General features: G+C 45.0%; 1 protein-coding gene across 1 annotated transcript in view; it reads left to right on the plus strand.

The window, feature by feature from the left end:
- LOC138299949 (cytochrome P450 2A3-like) overlaps positions 1–23759 on the plus strand; it is a 391420-nt gene that overhangs the window by 90839 nt on the left and 276822 nt on the right. The window contains exon 4 of the mRNA XM_069238677.1: positions 8830–8990. Coding sequence (XP_069094778.1) covers positions 8830–8990 — 161 coding nt within the window. The remainder of the gene's footprint in view (positions 1–8829; positions 8991–23759) is intronic.

A 23759-nucleotide genomic window follows, 5' to 3' on the forward strand; every position in this document is an offset into this window, starting at 1 on the left:
TTAAATGTTATTCAGCATTGCTTTAGTCTAGCATTAGCCACATTTGCAATATTGTTTCATTTTTCTCTATCTAGTTGTTCTTTTGCCTAGGAAAGCATTACGTTTTAGGCAGGACATTCATTTCACTTAGGGCCAGATGCACATACCTTTTTTCTTGTCGCAAAATGGCGATTTGCAGAATCAGGCCATTTGCGACAAGAAAAAAGCATTTTGGTATGTACAGACCCTATTTTGCAATTCGGTTGTCTGTTTACCGAATCGCAAAATAGATTTGCTAGTCTCAATTAGGAAGGGGTGTTCCCTTCCTAATTGTGAGTCACAGTGCGATGTAAGATTGTTTTGTGACTGTGAATGCGGTCACAAAACAATCACAGTTCGCACTGATTTCATATTGGTGCTAACTCATTCGCTAAGGGGAAGGGGTGAATGTTAGTGAAAATATTTTTCCGGAGCAGGCATTGCTCCAATTGACCAGTGCCTGCTCTGAAAAAATGAAAAGAAAACATTTCATTTTTGTTTTTGAAATACATCCTGTTTTCCTTTAAGGAAAATGGGCTGCATTTTAAAACAAAACTGCTTTATTTAATAGCAGTCACCGACATGGCGGTCTGCTATCCCCAGCAGGCCACCATCCCTGTGAGGGCAGCCATTCACAATGGGGTCACAAGTTGCGACCTACTTAATTAATTTTTATGATGTAGGTCATTTGCAACCCCATTAGGAATTGCAAACAGTGTCATTGATACTGTTGTACATCAGGGTTTGCGACTCGCAATTTGCGATTCGCAAAACCTCATTTTCGTACATGTGGCCCTTAGTGCTTTTCTCAAGGTTGCAGTCGGATAGGGTTGCCAGAAAAAGTAGTATGCTGTGTCTCCAACATTCACAGAAACATGCACATTCCTACGTGGGAACCCTTTCTTAGAATGTCAACTGTTTTATTATAAAAACACTCCTTTGTCCCATACACGTTAGAGCGAGATTCCAGCCAGGGGACAACTATTGCATGTTGATTGCTGATTGCCTTTGCTACAGCTGCTTGCTTAGAGTACTGAATCCCTGGCCTATATGGGGACGCTGTCTCTTTAGGCAAGAGGCTTCCTTGCTCAGGTATGGGGGATGATGTCATGCCAGAGGGGAAACCTGGAGGGTTGATTAGGCTTATTATGCTGTGCTCTAACATAGCTTAGGTATGAAGGATATATATCTCTCCTAGTGACAGGACGATTTTGTGTTTCACTCTCCTTGTCACAATCTTACTCTTACTGTGTTTTATCATCCTAGTTTTTGCAATACATGCTATTTCATCCAAGATGCAGTTACTTCATAAATCCCTTCTTAAACTACATTCTGCCTCTATTTGTCTTTGCCTGTGTGAGACTAATGTAACTGAGAGAAAGGGACGAGATCTGATCGACCACTATTCCCCTAAGGAGTCTTTCTTGTCATGTGACCAGTTTCCACAATCATCCCTTCTCTTGGGCAGAGATGAGGCACTGCTCGCTAGTCTGAAAAACCTGGATTTGGCTGACAGGCATCACATGTGTGGAATTTTACGTAGTACCCCACAATCTATGCAATTCTGCTGCTCAGATCCATTAGCCTCATTAGGATAATGAGAACCTACGTGACAAAGTTGCATGGGGAGCATTTATGGTTTGAAAAAATCATTAATGTATCTAAGTTGTAAAGAATGTAATCATTTGTGGTATCCTAATGTGTAAGCACATGACTGCATTCACGTTGATAGGAGTGTGCATTATCCTTCAGTTAGTCTATTTCAATGTCTTTTGGAAACTCATAGTTGCTGCAGAGCCTATCAGGAAGACCTGATAATGATTCATGAACTGTAATGATTATATCAACACGGCTGCCACCAGGGAACATAGCAACTTTTCAAAGGGCGTCACAAAACCAATGAAGCATCTTGTAGCATGTAGTACATTAGAGTGTTGAGAAACCCAGGACTATATTTATGGAGAATTGGCGTAGGGTAATGCCGCAAGTCTTCTTGAAGTGCTGCCCTACGCCAAAGTGAAAGGGCAGGAATGCACCATCTTTATGAAATACGTTGCATTCCTGTCCTTTCCTTCTGCACTGATGCACAGTTGGCTGCATAGCGCCACAGCAGGCACCCTTGCACCATGGTGCAGAGGTGCCTGTGTTGCATGCAGGATTATTTTTGTGCAGGAAGGGAAACGACCTGTACAAAAACAATCCCAAAAGTCTGCAGCACACATGGAAAGAGGAATAAACAAGGAGAGAAGAAAATATTTATCCTCGTTATGCCTGCTCTGGGGAGGCGTAAGTTGTTGTCATTGCTCCAGGTTTAATTCATTAAGTAAATCAGTGGCAGCATCAAAATCCATTGGAAAACCCGCTGCAGTGCCCATGGAATACTGCCCGGCATGAAGTAGGGCTGCGCAGTGACTTATGCTACTTTATCTTACTCCATATCTATAAGGCCATGCAAAGCTACAGAAAGTGACATTGTATGGCCTCACTAATGTGGTTGAGAGGCTTGCCCCACTGAAACATCAAAAAAGTAAGTCTCCCGTGGCGCAAACATCTCAGAGATATTCTCCCCAATGTCCTCTAAACTCACACCCACGCACTGATGCTGGTGACTGACATGCTGTGTATGGTGAGTGCGCTAGAGGGATACACCTAAAGTGTGAACTCTAAAACAACAGTACCTTAAACCAAGAAGCAGTTTAGGGTGATTAATAATTGAACTGCACCATTACACTTTAGCTAAGAGTTTATATTTGTGTATACTTTTTGCAAGTACCCAATACAGTATTTAGACAATATATCAGAGAAAAAATATCAGGTGGGCAAAATATAATGTCAGGAATATTGTGAAGGGAAGTTTTTATAGGTATGCAATGTTTTACTATATAACTCCATATATATGTACTTTGACAATCCCTGCTTGTTGCCCTGCTGCCTTCTGCCCTGTGACTGCTCGAAGGACTCTGCCTTCCTCCAGAAGTGCTTTCCAGGGGCTTGGCTTGAGGTTGCCTCCTGTTATGAAGTCTCAGGACTATCAAAGACTTCATCAGAAAGATGAAAATCCATCACGTCAGAAAATCGCTGCAAAAGGTGATGCTACACCTGCTGGATTGCCGCAGCACCGGGTGAAAAATCGATGCATCCCCTGCTAAATCAATGCAGCGGCTGTTGTTTCTTCCCAACACATTCTGGATTTTCCACGCATCATCTCTGGGCATCAAAATATCCCCGTATTGCGGTGAGGAACCAAGGCTGCGCTCCCAGAAATCAGTGCATCACCTTACAGCGTGGATAGAAACAATGCATTGCCATTGCATCACCGGAAAAATCAATGAATAGCTGTACTTTTTAATGCATCTCCTCCTCTGCAGCCCCTCTGCATTGTCATTTTTGTTGCATCCCAGGTACTGTGTGTTAAAAGAATACAACCACTGATTCTTAAGGATTGAGAGTCATCTAAACCTTGAAAAATTGATATCTCGACTTGTGCTTATTAGATTTTTGTCGTTTTGGTCTTGTTGTTATTTAGATAAATATTATCTGTTTTCCTAAACAGGTGTGGAATACTTTTGTGGTATTTTCTCTGTGTTAATTTATGAGTATTGCACAAATACATTACACATTGCCTTCTAAGTTAAGCATACCTGATCTGTGACAAGCTACTGGGTGGTGAACACTGGATAATTTAGGTTGTGTTGTGACTTACCCTGACTAGTTTCGTCATCCTACTTGGACAAACAGTATACCTCTGCCAAATAGAAACCCAATTTCTAACACTTATGTTCCTTTATTCTTCCTTTGTCCAGTAAACAAGGAGATGTACATTCACATTTGTTTGTTTTATTTGTGCTTAAAAGTCTAGTCTGAGAAGAACGGCCTTTTTAGTTATTTAGTTCATGATGTTTCTGATACCACAATGTAAAAATGATTGGAGTCCTAATGGAACTAGACACAGTTTGAGGTGCAGTTTGACTAAGATGAATGTTTTATAGAAACAGCCATTCTAGCTGTAATATTAAATTTATATTTGAACACTGTTATGACATATTTGTAGTCACCTTTGCAAATGCAATATCTCTGTTGAGCTGTCTTTACTTTTTTCTCTCATGTCTCTCAATTCTTTTTCTTTTTTTCTCTTTCAGCATCTTTATTTTTATAACTATCAAGAAAACAAATCAGTGGCTCTTTCACAAACCTATTTTCATGTTAATTTGACATAAGCCTGTAAATAGCTTCATTTAGAAGTGTCAACTAACTTTCACAACTCAGCAGGCAATTACCATTATTTGCATGGGCTACCCACAGATGTCTGCTGCCTGTGTGCACTTTACTCCTGCTAAACAGTAGTAAAGGGCCAGTGGACCCCAGTATATAGTATCAAGAGTAACAATGGCCTGGAAGTTAAATGCCACTAGTTAACTGTGCAGCTACTGTGTCATCTACTATACAGTGTCAGTGCAAACATGGCTTCTAGCCTTTCATTGTAGCTAGAGCAATGCAAAAACTGCAATCTGATGTTTTCAAATAAAACCTTTTAATAGGTCTAAACCTTTTAAACATCAATAATTAACCCCTAAGTAGGCCTTGCAGCCCACAAGGTAGAGTGCTTGTTATTTAAAAGTAGGACACGTGGAAATGTATTCTTAACATGTACTTACTGTGGCTAGCACCCAAAAGCTATTATCAGGCTGATTGGCCCATAGAGATACACTTGGATCCAATATAACATATTAATTCTGCTATCTCACGATAGAGACTAGCTCAAAAAATGATTCAACCACTCTCACAGATACCCATTTGGGCTGTGTCTGGGAACTTAATTTATTTGAAAGGGGCCTTCTATATCACAGGCAGATGTCAGATGACACATAAACAGGCCCATTCTTTTCTTTTGTTCCTCCAGTCAGACAGACACCAATCAAAGAGGGAGGGGAGCTGCCTCAGAACTGGTTTGTAGTGACCACAAAGTCAGGGCTGCTGATTACTCTGACCACACTTCAAGGTGGGCTCAACAACTTTACATAAGTGGAGAAGAGCTTCACCATTGTGTATTCTAGTAGTGAGAGACAGTGAGGGATTTTTTGCAGTAGTGCAGTCAGGAACTGCTGCAAAAGTGGGCAGGCTCACCCATTGGATGTTTTACCCTATTGGTTAGGGCAGGGCCTGGAGTCACCCCCATGGTTGTATGTCAGCACTATGCATTCCTTTGCAACGCATGTAGTTGTCATGAGTGTGTTACAACGAGAATGCAATTACTAAGCATATCCCTTACCATGCATGCCTTTACAACTAATTATTTAGAAAAGCATGTGATTTAAAGGTAAATGTGTGATAAAGCTCCTAGTGCGACTCCTCCCCAGTCATTCTAAAAAATGCCCATCCCTCACCCGAGCCCCAAATTTGTCCAACCCAAATGCCCGCCCTGAGCCCGAGCCCTAAAATTGACTTCCTGCCCTAATCCTGAAAACCAATCCCTGTCCTAAAACCTAGCCCCCAACCCCTTCCCCATCCCTAAAACAGTACCCCCCACATTAAAGCCCAACCCCCAGCCCTAGGCCTGAAAACCATCACCCCTACCCTAAATCCTAACCCCCCATGCCTTCCCTAAAATAGTACCTCCCAGGCCCAACACCCCCCAAGCCTGAAAAACGTCCTCCCTAAAACCTAACCCTGCCCCTCCCTAAAACAATACCCCTCACTCCAGAACCAAACCCCCCACCCTAAGCCCAAAAACCAACTGCCTTAAACCTAACACCCACCCCCTCCCTAAAACAGTACCTCCCACCCCTAAGCCCTCTCCCCCGCACTAAACCTGAAAACCATCCCCACCTGCCCTAAAACCTAACCCCCTTCCCTAAAACAGTACCCCCTCACCCCCAGGCCCAATCCCCCTGCCCTAAGCCCGAAAACCATATCCCCTACCCTAAAACCTAACCCCCTCACTACCTCCCTGAAACAGTACTCCCCCACTGCCAGGCCCAATCGCCCTCCCAAACTTGACCTGAAAAACGCCCGCCCTAAAACATAACTCCCTACCACCAACCCTCCTTAAAACAGCAGTCCCCACCACCAGACCGAATCCCCCTTACCTCACTCCTAAGGCACATCGCAGCTCGTTCTGAGGAAACGGAATGATCTTTCAGTTTCCACTCACGACACCTGTAGCCATTCACCATCATTACAATGCATAGCCCTTACCATGCATACCATTACAACTGTTGTAATTGTATGCATGGTAAAGGCTATTCATTGTAATGACCATGCGTTGTAATGCATGCATGGTAAAGGCTAGTCAGGAAAGCAACCACGTTGTAATTGCTGTTTCCCCACAGTTACTCATAAGCTAGTGCCAGGCATAAATGTGGCATCCCCTGGTACTCTCCTCAGAAAACGTTCCGGACCTGGGGAAGATCAGAAGAAGACTGAACCTGTACTGTCTTGTACCGAGGACTAAGAAGTGGACCCCCAGGGCCATAAAGCTGTCCTCCTATAGAAGCTAAAAGGAAGCAACAACCTGCAAGTGGTCTTTCCTCCCTGCAACAGTTCAGCTGAATAGTTCTATGTGGACCTACCATTGTCTCTTCTGTTGGCCTCTGCTGGCAGGGGCATAACGGAGGCACTGCAGGCCCCATGATGCGCAGTCTACCCAGGGTTTCTTATTCTGGAGTGCGCCCCCTCACTCTCTCGACCATGCCATTGTCTGCTAACAGAATGTGTGCAATGGCATGGAATAAAAAAGAAATGGTCGGGAAAGCCACTCTGCTTTACCGAGCTTGCCCCTGCAGAGTAAGGGGGAACGACTACAGTTCAGGGGGTGCCCCATTAAGCATGTTCTGCAGGGGGGGCCCATAATTTTGCATTACACCACTGTCTGCTGAAGTGAGTCATGAACCCTGACTGCTCTTCCTGAGGTTGTGGAACCCTTGGCTGTCTCTAGCTGGCCTACTCCCAGCATCACTAAAAAGCTAAGACATAGATTGTTTTTTTCCACTTCCAGACCTCCAGAACACAAGGACAAACCAAATCTGAACAAGGTCAGTTGCTGGTAGGCTGGGCTGAATATTCAGGTTTCTCCGCAGCAACATTTCCCATTTAGCAGGACCATGCAGCGAAGGTGCCTGGCCACATGGAGCCTTCTTTGGATACAGGTTGCAGGCTGGACTTCCTGAAGGATTCTGTGCTCTGAAAAAGTGACCAAGTACGAGCACAGAAATCTAGATTGGGCACATGTGCCAAAAGTGTACAGCCACAAGAACACCTCATTGAGCGTAAAATTCAAATTTCTCATTTGAGCTTTCCTGCCAAAAAAACAGCAGCAGCTCCTCCACTATGGCGGAGGAGCGTCGCCTCCCACCCAGCAGCAGCAGCTGCATAACTGTAAAAATAAACTATGTTTATTTTTAAAGGGGCGGGGCCATGGTGATGGCCTCAGGTTTGCCAAACACATGCCCCCTGAGCTCTCTCCAACCCAGCATTGTGTTGCGGAGTTAGATATAGCAGGAAGAGGCTCCCAGTCAGCCTTGAAGTACCAAGCCAAGGCACTTCAGCCAATCCTAACCCTGCTTTCATGCTGCCAGCAGTATGAGAGCAGCATTCGGATTGGCCACAGAGCAGGCTGGGAACCTGTACCTGGAGTGGAGCTAGAAGACCAACGAGCAGCAATGTGGTGTGATTCAGTTGAGTTTTCTTTTTTTATATATAATTTTCCTCTGAATAACCCCCCCCCCCCCAACCCCCCCAAAGGGGGCCGCTTGCTCCTTTTCTGAGCTGCGAGCCATGACTGCAAAAACACAGCAGATTTATTGGGACAGCTATCAAAGGCTATCTGGATGCGTGGAGCCCTGCTCAGCTACTGCTTGCTACCTTGCCCCTCTAAAGACTTTGAACTGTAATTTCTAAGTTTTTAAGACTAAGGGCCTCATTTAAAGATTAACAGATGGGTCATAATGCACTTGTGATATGACAATGGATATTAGTCATATTTGTGAGTGTGTATCCCTTCTGCCAAAACTTAAATCAGGCCCTAAGTTCCTAGGTAAATTTTCCAACTAGATTTAACGGTTCCTGTATCCCACCCACACTCCATCGGCCGCAAATAGCACATAGGTCCTGGTGTACCTCAACCAAATGATTGTGGTGTGTGCCTAATGCTTTTTGGTGCTATTTTTATTTAAAACTTAAAATAAATATATATAGTGCAATGGGACCTCACTGGAATAAGGACGCTTTACAGTCAAACCATTCCAAAGTAAAAAGGGTTACATTGAGGTGGAGACATTTCTGCCCTGTAGTTTTTACCTTCTTGAATTGGAATCTAGGACCTCACATCCTCCACCACAAATTAATTGAAGCCCTAAACATTTCGGAATAAAAATCTTTTTGTGTAGCTGTGTTAGGATTAACATCATTTGAAGATGCAGAGTGTTGGGTGTGAGTGCCACAGTGATTTATGATGTACAATCATTTGAAAGCATCAAATTATTTCATTTACATCACTGTGACAGAATATTGAAGAAGCACGCTTTTCACATTGCCTTGGGTCAAATAATCACAAATTGATGTTGGTGAATATTTCTTTAAAAACCTGCCAGCAGTTCCGACCTGAAATCTACGTTTCCGTTTGTTTATTTTCCAGCTTAAGTGAGAGAAAATGTCGAACTCGTATTTCAATATTAGCTTTTGCTGTGTTTGTGAGATCTATTTCACTTTATCTACGTTTTATTTTAGTGCAGAATGAATGTTCAGTTTCACAGCCGGTGTTGTAACTTTGTCAGTGTTTCACAGTAGCCATAAACCTCTCTCTCATTTAAACAGGTTTAACTTTCAATCCAACTATACATATAAGCAGTGCTGTTTCCAATGTAATCTGTTCCGTCATTTTTGGGAACCGGTTCGACTACCAAGACGAGGAGTTTGTTGAATTACTTCGACTGCTCAATGAGGCAATTGTGATATCCAGTTCCTTTTGGGGACAGGTAAGTTCATTTGTCTCTAAGTTACTTTGTTGGACGTATTTAACGTACAATTTTGTTTTTATACAGCAGGTGTCCAATACCAAAATATCATTGGACATTGAAAATACTGTTTAACAGTAACAAAAGGGACAGCGCTGGGCTTTGAATAACTATGATTTTATACAGAATAAATAACACCGAGTTTGGGGCCAGATGTAGGTATATTCCAATTTGCGACTTGCAAATTGCGAGTCGCAAATTGGAATGTAGGATGGTGTCCCTGACAAGGGGGTCGCAAAGGCCCACCTCATTACCCCTTCCCTTTTGCCAATGGGTTACCACCCATTTCAAATGGGTGCAAACTGCTATTGCTTTGCGACCGCGTTCGTGGTCACAAAGCAATCTGGCATTGCACTGCAACTCGCAATTAGGAAGGGGTTTCCCCTTCCTAATTGCGACTCGCAAACCCGTTTTGCGATTCTGTAACCAGGTTACCGAATCGCAAAATGGGTTTTGTAAATTGCAAACAGCGAAATTCGCTGTTTGCAACGTGCAAACTGTTTGCTACATCTGGCCCCTAGAGTATAACAATTCTCTCTTATTACCTCCTTAAGGACTGTTTCACAAACTTATCACAAGAATGTGCAAAACAGTGTCCCAATCCTGATATTCTTGATTCGGTCCTTTGGGTGCCCAAGTAGAATTTAAAATACCATCAACACATTCAGGTAGCTCTTTGGTGTCCAATGAAGGTACAGAAGAGCCGAGTTCAAGTGAAATTTTCATGCAAAAAAAACGATTATGTAAATTATTTCAATTTAGATTCACTATATAGAAATTTATTTTATGCTCATTATCTGGCAGTCAGGTATGGATCTAACCCCCAGCAGTGGTGTAACATTAGCCCCCGCAGCCCCTGTGGTGTGGGAGGGCCCCAGGCTCCAGGGGGGATCCCTCACCTCAGTACTATGGCTGGGTGTGGTAAGTGTTAGGTGGTGGATAAGGGGTCCCCTCCATCTTCTTTGTAGGGGCGTTCCCTCAAGTCCTGTTACGCCACTGCATCCCAGGTATGCATTGGATACCCTGTGATATAAAATGTCTTTTTGGCTAGTGCATGAGTTAAGAGGATATATAGGACCAACCTAACATTGATGTGGTTCATAAACAGCCAGCTGTAAGGGGAAGGTACACTTTCTCATGAGAGAACCATTCCTTCTCTAGAACTGTGCTCACCCCCACACCATTATGAAGATCAACAAAAATCTGGGATATGGCCTAGGTGGCTACATATCACCCACCAGTGATGGTACTAGTTCCAAGGAACATACCAGGGTAGAGCAAAAGTCTTGGAAATTAGAGCTCCTTCCGCTCTATGAACTCTTGCAAGAATTTGAAGTGGCGTTCCTGTAGCACAATTAAACACCAAACTCTCGAGTGACCACTTGCTGCAACCTTCATAACCATCAGTGCAACTGTGTATCAAAGGAACCCTCTTTCCATCTGTTTGAATGTGACTACAATCACTTAAAAAAAGTGTGAGTGTGCCCAGCCTCATATTTCTGTTGACCATTTATTATTAAGGTGACATGTATAGGGTAACCATCAATTACCCTTAGAGTTCAACACAAATCTTCGGACTCAGATAGGAGTGAGATATCATCCTAACAGTCAACATCAACAATATCAAATTAATAAACATCACTTTCAATACTGGAGTTGTTAGAAATGGGGTGTTCGGTTGGCAGTCAGGTTACCCCCTGTCCAAGCAAGGACCCTCACTCTAGTCAGGGTAAAAGAGAATCACCCTCAGCTAACCCCCGCTCACCCCCTTGGTAGCTGGGCATGAGCAGTAGGCTTAACTTCAGAGTGCTAGGTGTAAAGTATTTGTACCAACACACACAGTAACAATGCAAACACTGCAAAATAACACAACACAGGTATAGAAAAATAGAAAATATTTATCTAAACAAAACAAGACCAAAGCAACAAAAATCCACAATACACAAGTCAAGATATCAATTAAAAACCAAAAAGAGTCTTCATGTAATTTTAAAGACAACGTTAACGCTGTTAGTGTGGGAATGTACCTGGGTGTGTCAAAAATAACCCCGCTTGGGCGAGTATGCTTCAAAAAGGGCTTGTGATGCGTTGATTTCACTCACGAGCCAAACCTTGCATCGTTTCTCCTTTTGTCGAGTCAGCCAGTGTCGTATCTTCTCTCTGCAGGAGAGCGATGCGTCAATTCGAACTGCACTGTCAGGTACGGGCAGGTCTTGCATAATTTTTGCACTCCCAGCGATGTTAGCCTCAGAAATATTGCCGCACGATGATCCGAAAACCAAGCAGCGCGGGTTGCGATCTCACCGGTCTCATCAGAAATGCTCTGCATTGTTTCTCCAGCTGCAGGCATCGATCTTCCTGATGCGTTACAGGTGAGCATTGATTTTTCAGCTGCAGATCGGAGTCACGTCGATCTTTTCCCTGCACGGCGGTCAGCGCATGGATTTCTCACTCTTGGGCTGCCAGCTTCTCCTTTCAGGGTCCCAGGAACTGGATGGGCACCATTTGGCAAAGAAGGAGTCTCAGCAGAGGCTCCAGGTGCTGGCAGAGAGAAGTATTTGCTGTCCCTGATACTTCAAACAACAGAAGGCAAGCTCTAAATCAAGACCTTGGAGAGTTCTTCACAAGAAGGAAGGCAACACAAAGTCCAGTCTTTTTCCTCTAGCACAGGCAGAAGCAGCAACTGCAGGATAGCTCCACAAAGCGCAGCCACAGGCAGGGCAGCTCTTCTTCCTCAGCACTTCAGCTCTTCTCCAGGAAAATGTGGTTTTGGGTGCCCTTCTTATACCCATTTTGCCCTTTGAAGTAGGCCTAAATCAAAGGGAAAGTCTCTCTTGTTTGTGAAATCCTGCCTTGCCCAGGCCATGCCCCACACACACACCAGGGGGTTGGAGACTGCAATGTGTGAGGGCAGGCACAGCCCTTTCAGGTGTGAGTGACCACTCCTTCCCTCCCTCCTAGCACTTATGGCTCATCAGGAAATGCAGACTACACCCCAGCTCCCTTTGTGACACTGTCTAGTGAGAGGTACAACCAGCCCATCTGTCAAACTGATCCAGATAGGGAATCCACAAACAGGCATAGTCACATAAATGGTTTAAGCAAGAAAATGCCCACTTTCTAAAAATGGCATTTTAAAATCAACTTTACTAAAAGATGTATTTTTAAATTGTGAGCTCAGACATCCCAAACTCCACATGTCTATCCGCTCCCAAAGGGAATCTACACTTTAATCATACTTAAAGGTAGCCCCATGTTATTCTAAGAGAGGGACATGCCTTGCAACAGTGAAAAATGAATTTAGCAGTTTTTCCCTGTCAGGTCATATAAAACACTTCACTATACAGGGAGTGCAGAATTATTAGGCAAGTTGTATTTTTGAGGATTAATTTTATTATTGAACAACAACCATGTTCTAAATGAACCCAAAAAACTCATTAATATCAAAGCTGAATATTTTTGGAAGTAGTTTTTAGTTTGTTTTTATTTTTAGCTATGTTAGGGGGATATCTGTGTGTGCAGGTGACTCTTACTGTGCATAATTATTAGGCAACTTAACAAAAAACAAATATATACCCATTTCAATTATTTATTATTACCAGTGAAACCAATATAACATCTCAACATTCACAAATATACATTTCTGGCATTCAAAAACAAAACAAAAACAAATCAGTGACCAATATAGCCACCTTTCTTTGCAAGGACACTCAAAAGCCTGCCATCCATGGATTCTGTCAGTGTTTTGATCTGTTCACCATCAACATTACGTGCAGCAGCAACCACAGCCTCCCAGACACTGTTCAGAGAGGTGTACTGTTTTCCCTCCTTGTAAATCTCACATTTGATGATGGACCACAGGTTCTCAATGGGGTTCAGATCAGGTGAACAAGGAGGCCATGTCATTAGATTTCCTTCTTTTATACCCTTTCTTGCCAGCCACGCTGTGGAGTACTTGGACGCGTGTGATGGAGCATTGTCCTGCATGAAAATCATGTTTTTCTTGAAGGATGCAGACTTCTTCCTGTACCACTGCTTGAAGAAGGTGTCTTCCAGGAACTGGCAGTGGGACTGGGAGTTGAGCTTGACTCCATCCTCAACCCGAAAAGGCCCCACAAGCTCATCTTTGATGATACCATCCCAAACCAGTACTCCACCTCCACCTTGCTGGCGTCTGAGTCGGACTGGAGCTCTCTGCCCTTTACCATTCCAGCCACGGGCCCATCCATCTGGCCCATCAAGACTCACTCTCATTTCATCAGTCCATAAAACCTTAGAAAAATCAGTCTTGAGATATTTCTTGGCCCAGTCTTGACGTTTCAGCTTGTGTGTCTTGTTCAGTGGTGGTCGTCTTTCGGCCTTTCTTACCTTGGCCATGTCTCTGAGTATTGCACACCTTGTGCTTTTGGGCACTCCAGTGATGTTGCAACTCTGAAATATGGCCAAACTGGTGGCAAGTGGCATCGTGGCAGCTGCACGCTTGACTTTTCTCAGTTCATGGGCAGTTATTTTGCGCCTTGGTTTTTCCACATGCTTCTTGCGACCCTGTTGACTATTTTGAATGAAACGCTTGATTGTTCGATGATCACGCTTCAGAAGCATTGCAATTTTAAGAGTGCTGCATCCCTCTGCAAGATATCTCACTATTTTTGACTTTTCTGAGCCTGTCAAGTCCTTCTTTTGACCCATTTTGCCAAAGGAAAGGAAGTTGCCTAATAATTATGCACACCTGATATAGGGTGTTGATGTCATTAGACCACACCCCTTCTCATTACAGAGATGCACATCACCTAATATGCTTAATTGGTAGTAGCTTTCGAGCCTATACAGCTCAACATGCATAAAGAGGATGATGTGGTCCAAATACTCATTTGCCTAATAATTCTGCACTCCCTGTATGTTCTCCCTTAACTATACACTGCATCCTGCCCTTGGGGCTACCTATGGCCTACCTTAGGGGTGCCTTACATGAAAGAAAAGGGAAGGTTTAGGCCTGGCAAGTGGGTACACTTGCCAAGTCCAATTTAGAGTTTAAAACTGCACACACAGACACTGCAGCGGCAGGCCTGGGCCATTTTTACAGAGCTACTAATGTGGGTGGCACAACCAGTGCTGCAGGCCTACTAGTAGCATTTGATTTACAGGCCCTGGGCACCTCTAGTGCACTGTACTAGGAACTTACTAGTAAATCAAATATGCCAATCATGAAAGAACCAATCACATACATATTTTGTATAGGAGCACTTGCACTTTAGCACTGGTTAGCAGTGATAAAGTGCCCAGAGTAACAAAAACAGCAAAAACAGAGTCCAGCACACATCAACAACTTAGGAAACAGGCTCAAAATGTTAAGGGAGACCACACCAAGGATGAAAAGTCTAACATGTGTCCCTCCCAGCTGAAAGTAGGGAGCAACTACCCAACCTCATTGGAGTTCTCATCAATAAGGCAGAAGAATCTAGACAGACCATCAGCATTAACGTGTTCTGTATCGGGGGTGTTCCACTGTAAAGTCCATCCCCTGTTGGGAAATGGACCACCTCAACAGTTTGGGATTCTCACCCCTCACCTGCATTAAACATCTGATGGTCCTGTGGTCGGTCTGAACCCGGAAGTGAGTCCCAAACAAGTAGGGTCTTAGCTTCTTCAGCAATCAGACCACCGAAAACGCTTCAAGTTCTATGGCACTCCAATTACGTTCCCTGGGAAGTAACTCCTGCTATTGAAGGCTATGGGTTGATCTAGGCCCTCTTTCTTAAGCTGTGAGAGTACTGCTACAATACCATGCTCTGAGGCGTCTGTTTGCACAACAAACTCCTTGGAGTAGTCAGGTGCTGTGCACATGGCGTCCTTCAGGGCATCAAAAGCGGTCTGGTCAAGCCTCTGTCCAGATCACCTTCCTTGGTTGTTTCTTAGTCAAGGGGGTCACAATGGTACCATACCCCTTGACAAACCTCCTGTAAAAGCCAGTGAGGCTTAAAAAGGCCCTCACCTCAGTCTGGGTCTTGGGAGGCTCCCAAGCCAGAATGGTATCATGTGTTTGCTGTAGGGGTGCCACCTGGCCCTACCCTACCTAGTGCCCCAAGTACACCACAGAACCCTGCCCTATTTGGAACTTGCTTGCCTTAATAGTGAGGCCTGCCTTCTGTAGGGCTTCTAACACTCTCCAGAGGTGTTGCAGATGTTCCTCCCATATGGAACTAAAAACAGCAATGTCATCCAGGTAGGTGGCACTGACCTCATCCAGCCCAGCCAACATCTGGGTGACTAACCTCTGAAAGGTAGCAGGGGCATTCTTCATCCCAAATGGCATCACTTTAAATTGAGAGTGTCTATCTGGGGTAGAAAATGCTGACCTATCCTTGGCCCCCCCAGTTAAGGCAATCTGCCAGGACCCAGACGTCAAGTCAAACGTGCTGAGGTACTTGGCAGCTCCCAACCGGTCAATGAGCTCATCAGCTCGGGGGATGGGATGTACATCAGTCTTCCTGACTGCATTGAGTCCCCGGGAGTCCACACAGAACCGGAGTGCTGGAGTGGTACCAGGTTCAGCAGCCTTTGGGACCAATACCACTGGACTGGCCCAAGGACTGCTGGAATGCTCAAAAACCCATAGGGTTACCATTTTGGATTCTTCACCCTTAATGCAAGCCCTGGCCCTGTCAGTCACCCTGTAAACTTTCTGTTTAATAGGTGGACTGTCCCCAGTGTCAACATCATGTGTGCACAAGTGTGTGACCCCTAGGATCAGGGAAAACAGTGAGGTGAGTTGTCCCAACACCTGGCAACAGTCCCTATGCTGTTCTTCAGTCAGGGAGGGGAGAGAATCACTCCCTCCACAGATCCATCTTTTTCTCCTGCAGACAGGAGGTCAGGAAGAGGCTCACTCTTCTCCTCCACCCCATCATCTGTTACAAGGAGCATGGACAGTTCAGTCCGCTCAAAGTGTGGCTTGAGGCGGTTAACATACAAGACCCTTAAAGGGTTCCTTGGAAACTGCAAGTCCACCAGGTAGGTGACTTCACTCTTGCACTCCACCACCTCAAATGGCCCAGTCCACTTGTCCTGGAGTGCCCTAGGTTCCACTGGTGCCATCACCCACACTTTTTGTCCAGGTTAAAACTCGACCAGAGTGGCATTCTGGTCATACCAGTGTTTCATGTCCTCCTGGCTTGCTTCCAGGTTCTCCTGTGCAAGACTCCGGAAGCGGGCAGTTAGATTTTGCAGAGCCGGCATGTAACTGAATACATACTGGGGGCATTTACTAGGAGCTCTTTCCAAAGCATCCTTGACCAGACTTAAAGGTCCCCTCACAGGTAGGCCATAAATCAGCTCAAAGGGACTAAACCCAAGTTCCTTTTGAGGCACATCCCTGTAAGCGAACAGAAGGCATGGCAAGAGGACGTCCCACTTCCGCCTCAAGGGCTCTGACAGGCCCATAATCATGCCTTTCAAGGTGCGGTTGAATCTATCAACCAGACCATAACTTTGGGGGTGGTAAGGGGTGGTGAACTTGTAGGCTACCCCACACACCCTCCACAGAGACTTCATATATGTTGAGATGAAGTTGGTACCCCTATCAGATACCACTTCCTTGGGGAACCCCATGCGGGTAAAAACCCCCATCCGTGCACGACCCACCACAGGGAAAGTGACTGAATTCAGAGGCATGGCTTCGTGGTACCGGGTGGCATGGTCCACCAAGACCAGGATGAACCTGCTGCCCATGGCTGTCTTGGGATCCAGAGGCCCCACAATGTCGATACCTATCCGTTCAAAGGAAGTACTAACCACCGATAAAGGTTGGAGGGGAGCCTCACATTTCCCCCCACTCTTGCCACTTGCCTGACAAGTTGGGCAAGACCTACAGTGTGGAGCAGAATGCTTGTTCATCTGGGGCCAATAGAAGTGGGAGACTAGCCGCTTATAGGTCTTGTCCTGCCCCAGATGTCCTGCCAAAGGCACATCATGAGCCAACCCCAGTAGGAAGGTCCTAAAGCACCAGCATACGAGCTGACCCTGGCTCAGGAACCTTAGGCTCACTATACAAGAGGCCATCCTCCCAATAGATCAGGTGAGTACTGGGCTCCTCGCCAGCCGCCTGGGCTGCATCCTCCTGCCGAAGTCCCTCTAGAGTAGGGCAAGTTTTCTGTGCTTCACAGAATGCCTCCGTGGTGGGTCCCCCTTCCTGCTGCCACTGCAACAGCTCAGGGACCTCCCCCAGTTCAGCCATCTGTTCCCATGTAGGCTTCGGGGCGTCACCATCAGGCTCTGCCTCCACCCGGACCGTGGGAACGTCTGGGGCCGGTTTCCCATGCCCCCTGCACTTCCTCTTCTTGGCGGTCCCCTGGGCCACTGTTTCAGGCTCCAGGGGTTCTTGACCACCCTTATGGGCTGCCATTGACCGGGTGGATACGCATACTCACCCAGGCAGACCCAACATCTCCAAGTGAGACCTGTGTTCCACCTCATTCCAAGGGGAATCCTCCAGGTCATTGCCTAGCAAACAATCTAAAGGCATTGTTGGACTCACAGCTACTTTCAAGGAACCTGAGACCCCCCCATTCAAAGGGAACCTGCGCCACTCTGCACAGGTGCTCTGAGTTGTCCACTGCAACTACTTGGTGAAGTACCCAGGGATCAATCTGCTCTTCAGACACCAGCTAACTCCTCACTGTTGTCACACTGGCTCCTCTGTCTCTCAGAGCCTCCACCCTCTGTCCATTGATGGTCACCCACTGCCTGTACTTTTTAGTGTTCTCAGGCACGAGGGTTCTCTGGACCATCTCACTGTCCCCTAGTGAGACAAGGGTCATCTCAGCTGCTTCCCACCCACCTGGAAACAACTCCTCCCCAAGCGGTACACTAGCCAAACCCGAGGGCTGCGCACCAGTGGGTACCGGTGTACTCTTGGGGCATTTGGGGTCCCCCCTCACATGACCCACCAGGACACATGCATAACACTTACGTGGGGGTCCCCCTACCACTGGATTCCCTTTGGAGAACCATGGCTTTTTCTCACTGGGTTTTGGGAATCTTTACCTTGGGAATCAGTTTGGGGATCTTTAGAGAACTCCCCCTGTTTACCTTTACCCCCCCTTTCTTTTGAGCGGGACCCTGCCCACCCTCGGCATGGTCTCCCCCATACCTCTTCTGGACCCTGGTGCTCTCCCAGTGGTCCGCTTCCTGTGCAAGCTTCTTGGGATCAGTCAGCTTGCTGTCAATCAGGTGCTGGCACGGCTCTGGAAAACATAAACTGTACAAGTGCTCCCAAGCAATCAGATTGTAAAGCCGCTCATACGTAATTACCTTACTGCCCTTCACCCAACCATCCAGTGACCTACAAAAAGAATCAATACATTCCAACCATGTTTGGGATTCCTTCCTCTTATAGGACCTAAACATATCCTTATACTGTTCAGGGGTGACACCATACCTTGTGAGTAGGGCATCCTTCATGATAGTGTAGGTGAGATTCTGAGCATCCCCTAAGGCTGTTTTTGTATCCCTCCCCTCTACCTCAAAGTGTTTGCACAGAGCCACCCCCCAATGAGCTTTAGGGACCGGATTCATGTGGAGAGCAGACTCATACCCCTTAAACCACAATTATATGCCATCTTCCTTTTTGTAATACTTCACAAGGTCTTTAGGAATTCCCCCCCCGCCCCCACCTCAGGCTGCACTGTGCTGTTGCTACCACCATCTCTACTAGACTGACTCCTCCGATCTAACTCCTTTAAGCTAAGCTCATGAGCCAGCAGTATCGTCCTTTCCACAATTGCCATCCTTCTGTCCTCCCTTTCCCTCTCCATCTTGAGCTTGAGCTTCTCCAGCTCCAATTGGTTCTCTCTCTCTGCCTGTCTGTCCTGTAACTCTTCAGCAGTGTACACTTAATCACTATATGTCAAGTACAAATACAAGTCCATTCCCAACTGCTGATCACCAATGATAGAAATGGGGTCTTTGGTTGGTAGTCAGGATACCCTCTGTCTAAGCAAGGACCATCACTCTAGTCAGGGTAAAAAAGAATTACCCTCAGCTAACCCCCACTCACCCTCTTGGTAGCTTGGCATGAGCAGTAGGCTTAACTTCAGAGTACTAGATGTAAAGTAATTGTTCCAACACACACAGTAACTTAATGCGAACACTACAGAATGACACAACACAGGTTTAGAAAAATAGAACATATTTATCTAAACAAAACAAGACCAAACCAACAAAAAACCACAACACACAAGTCAAGATATCAATTGAAAACAAAAAAGAGTTTTCATGTAATTTTAAACACAGCGCTAACACTGTTAGCGTGGGAATGTACCTGGGTGTGTCAAAAATAACCCTGCACGGGCGAGTGTGCCTCAAAAAGGGCTTGCGATGCGTCGATTTCACTCACAAGCGAGACCTTGTGTTGTTTCTCCTTCAGTTGAGTCAGCGTGTGTCGTTACTTCTCTCCACAGGAGAACAATGCCTTCATTCCAACCTCACTCTCGGGTCCGGGCATGCCTGGCGTCGTTTTTGCACGCCCAGTGATGTTAGCATCAGAAATCTTGCCGCACGATGATCTGAAACCACACAGCGTGGGTTGTGATCTCAGCGGTCGTCGTCAGTGATGCTGGCTGTCGTTCCAGTCACATTGCAGGCGAGCGTCGATTTTCAGCTGCAAAGCTGGTGGCGCGTTGATTTTTCAGCCGCAGATTGGAGTCGGTCGATCTTTTCCCAACATGGCAGTCGGTGCGTGAATTTATCACTCTTGGGCTGCCAGGGTCTCCTTTCAGGGTCCCAGGAACTGGATGGGCACCACTTGGCATAGTAGGAGTCTCAGCAGAGGCTTCAGGTGCTGGCAGAGAGAAGTCTTTGGTGTGCCTGAGACTTCAAACAACAGGAGGAAAGCTCTAAATCAAGCCCTTGGAGAGTTCTTCACTAGCAGGAAAGCAACACAAAGTCCAGTCTTTCCCTTCTAGCACAGGCAGAAGCAACAACTGCAGGATAGCTCCACAAAACACAGTCACAGGCAGGGCTGCTCTTCTTCCTCAGCTCTTCAGCTATTCTCCAGCTAGAGGTTCCTCTTTGTTTCCAGAAGTGTTATAATGTCTGTGGTTTTGGGTGCCCTTCTTATACACATTTTGCTCTTTGAAGTAGGCCTACTTCAAAGGAAAGTCTGTCTTGTTTATGAAATCCTGCCTTGCCCAGGCCAGGCACCAGACACACAACAGGGGGTTGGAGACTGCATTGTATGAGGGCAGGCACAGCCCTTTCAGGTGTGAGTGACCACTCCTCCCCTCCCTCCTAGCACAGATGGCTCATCAGGAAATGCAGACTACACCCCAGCTCCCTTTGTGTCACTGTCTAGTGAGAGGTGCACACAGCCCAACTGTCAAGCTGACCCAGACAGGGAATCCACAAACAGGCGGAGTCACAGAAATAGTTTAAGCAAGAAAATGCCCACTTTCTAAAAGTGGACTTTTTCAAACACACAATCTTAAAATCAACTTTACAAAAATATATTTTTTTATATTGTGAGCTCAGAGATCCCAAACTCCACATGTCTATACGCTCCCAAAGGAAACCTACACTTCATATTTAAAGGTAGCCCCCATGGTAACCTATTAGAGGCACAGGCCTTGCAAGAGTGAAAAACGAATTTAGCAGTTTTTCACTGTCAGGACATATAAAACACATTGTTATATGCCCTATGTTAACTATACACTGCACCCTGCCCTTGAGGCTACCTAGGGCCTACCTTAGGGGTGCCTTACATGTAAGAAAAAGGAATGTTTAGGACTGGCAAGTGGGTACACTAGCCAAGTTGAATTTACAGTTTAAAACTGCACACAAAGATACTGCAGTGGCAGTCTGAGCCATGTTTGCAGAGCTACTAATGTGGGTGGTACAACCAGTGACCAGCTACCACTAGTAGCATTTGATTTACAGGCCCTGGGCAACTCTAGTGCACTGTACTAGGGACTTACTAGTAAATCAAATATACCAATCATGGATGAACCAATTACATATATATTTTGTATAGGAGCACTTGAACTTTAGCACTGGTTAGCAGTGATAAAGTGCCCAGAGTAACAAAAACAGCAAAAACGTCCAGCACCCATCAACAACCAAGGAAACAGAGGCAATAAGTTAAGGGAGACCAAGCCAAGGATGAAAAGTCTAACAGGTGTCAGTAATTTATACTCACCATGACCTATGTGGTCATGTTCACCACACCAGTTTAATAAAGTTCAAGCATTTATTGCCCTTTAGATGAACAATGCTAAGATCACGTAAATCAAATGCAAGACCAAATGATAAAAGTACAAGAATAACACATGCTGACTAAATCTTCTAAAGAATCTTAATCTAGACAGAATATTTATTATTAAACATTCAGGAACCACTGTGCAGAATAATAACAATAACAGGTGAATGATAGACATAGAATACATTTAGTTATAGCAGATAAATTGTTTACAATCAATTTATATAGATCGTATTTAGATTGTGGCATCCTTAACTATTATTATAACTCGATAAGCATGTTTGGACTTTATGCAAAAAGAAAAGAAGACAACATTTTATTTGTAAAACAGCTGATTATAACCAAAAATAGTGGTTGGGTTTTCTAGAGAGAGAAAACATAAAAATCTACAAGAAAGATAAATGCACATTTGGTTATTACTCTCCTAAATGGATCAGCAAGCAGTGATGTCTTCATCACTGGTGCATGTTCTGGTCTTCTTCATTGGGCAATGACATTATAGGGAACAGTTCAGTAATGTTTGGCCTTAATGCATCTGAACTGTCAGAATCATAGAAAAAGAGGTAAGAAAACTGGGACACATTGTTTCACTAGCTGAGAAAAGGAAAATCTGCAGACAATTGAGAGCTGCAAGGTACTATAAGGAACTGCCCTTACACTACTTGAGTTTGTGATATTATATCCCTAGAAAGCAACTAACTAAGCTTCTATTAGTCATTCTAACTTTCTTCCACGTTTCAGAAGTAACTTTTCTTCATTTTTTTGCATTCACGATTGGACCATCTTCTTTCACTGCAGTCACCAATTTCCGCATTAAAATACAATTGTAGATTATAGATAAGCACTGAAAACTATTGTTCCTGGGTACACATTATTGTAACCCAGGAAGACAGACAAATGTTCCAACATAAGAACATAACTTTTCCACTGTGAGCAAACTCAGAGTGGCAAACCTGTTTTTCCAGCAGATTAAGGTTACTCACACCTAGCATGGATAGGCTCAGAAGGTTTGTCCCTGCCCCCCAGAGGTTTGGAGTCCCAAAGGTGTCTTAGCTCTAGCTTGTCAGGGGTGATAGAAGTCCAGTTAGACACAGCCAAGTGTCTCAGCGCCTTAGGAAGAGCACTTGGGGGTTAGACTCACTCTAGCAGAGGCAAACAGCAGAGTCTGGGTCAGGTTTAGTTGGTACCGGTCATCTCAGCACTTTAGGGAAAAGACCTCTTTAAGCTAGTTCCTTCTTCTGTTCTTCCACTGATCCAGAGTGTTCTGAAGAGGAGTGCCACAATTATGCCGTGCACTAGCTAGTGAGTGGGGGTGACTAATAGCTGCTCTCTAACTAAGGGGATAGAAATTCCTAGGGGCACTCATACCCACTTATTTGGCAGTTCCTGTTTGCTTTGCAGCAAACAATCCCCCAGTGCCCCTCACTCTCTATATTCAAGATGGACAAATCTATCTCTCCTTGTGCAGAGCATTGTGGCCATCCAGAGTTGTGACCAGGTTGATGATCAGTCCTCTCCTCTTTAAACACTCTGAGCCAGTTCTGGTTCCCCCAATCAGTTTGGTGCCTGCCTTACTGGGAGGACAAATGCTGGGGCCTTTCCAGGTGTCACCTAGCATGTGTTTGTGACAAGGAAAGCTCCTTTGAAGTCAATTAAGTTCCTGGGCTTTTCCCAACTGGTCTTCCTGTCCGATGAGCATATACAGCTCCCCACCACCAAGCTTTTGTCTCTGCTCTGGGAGCAGATTTCACTCCTTATCATGGCTAATCACTCACTAGGTTACAGTTGGAGAGCAAATGCACATTTTTCTCAAGGAGTTTTAGGCATGGGAAAAACTAACCCATTTCACCTTTGAGCTGGGTTTTTAATAATTACTAAATGTAGCTATTCAATCATTTTTCTAGGTGATACCTAACTAGAGGTAGGCAAAATAATATTGAATATCACACTCCACTGTTTCTTTATGGGCCAGCCAGCTTCCTTTCAATGAAAATAGCTTTTGGGTGATAGGCTTTGTAAGGGTATATTAACCTAAAATTATTACATGTCTTACTTTTATATACCATACACCCTGCTATATTGGCTACAAGGCATATATGGGGTGACTTAATAATATTTAAAAGGAAGGTATTCTCGTGTCAAAAAGGTTATGATGACAACTCAGGTTGCAGGCTTTAAACTGCAGTAGCCAGGCTACAATGGGAGGCCTGGATTTATGTTTTCCTGGTCATACCTGTGGATGGCACAGAAGTGCTGTAGTCCATAGATGTCACTTAACTTTCTATGTCATTGGTATATTTTGGGCACCATATACTATGACTTTACAGGAAAGTTAAATATGCCAGTTAGGAGTGAGTCATTTTTGACCAGCATGTTTTAGGGGTCAGAGCACATGCACTGGAGCCTGCCAAACAATGTCTTATTGCACAAGATCAAAAAGTCAGTGGCATTAGTCCACAAAGGCACTTCCTCATGCACAA

The sequence above is a fragment of the Pleurodeles waltl genome, chromosome 6 (genome assembly GCF_031143425.1).
Source record: "Pleurodeles waltl isolate 20211129_DDA chromosome 6, aPleWal1.hap1.20221129, whole genome shotgun sequence".
Lineage (NCBI taxonomy): Eukaryota > Metazoa > Chordata > Amphibia > Caudata > Salamandridae > Pleurodeles > Pleurodeles waltl.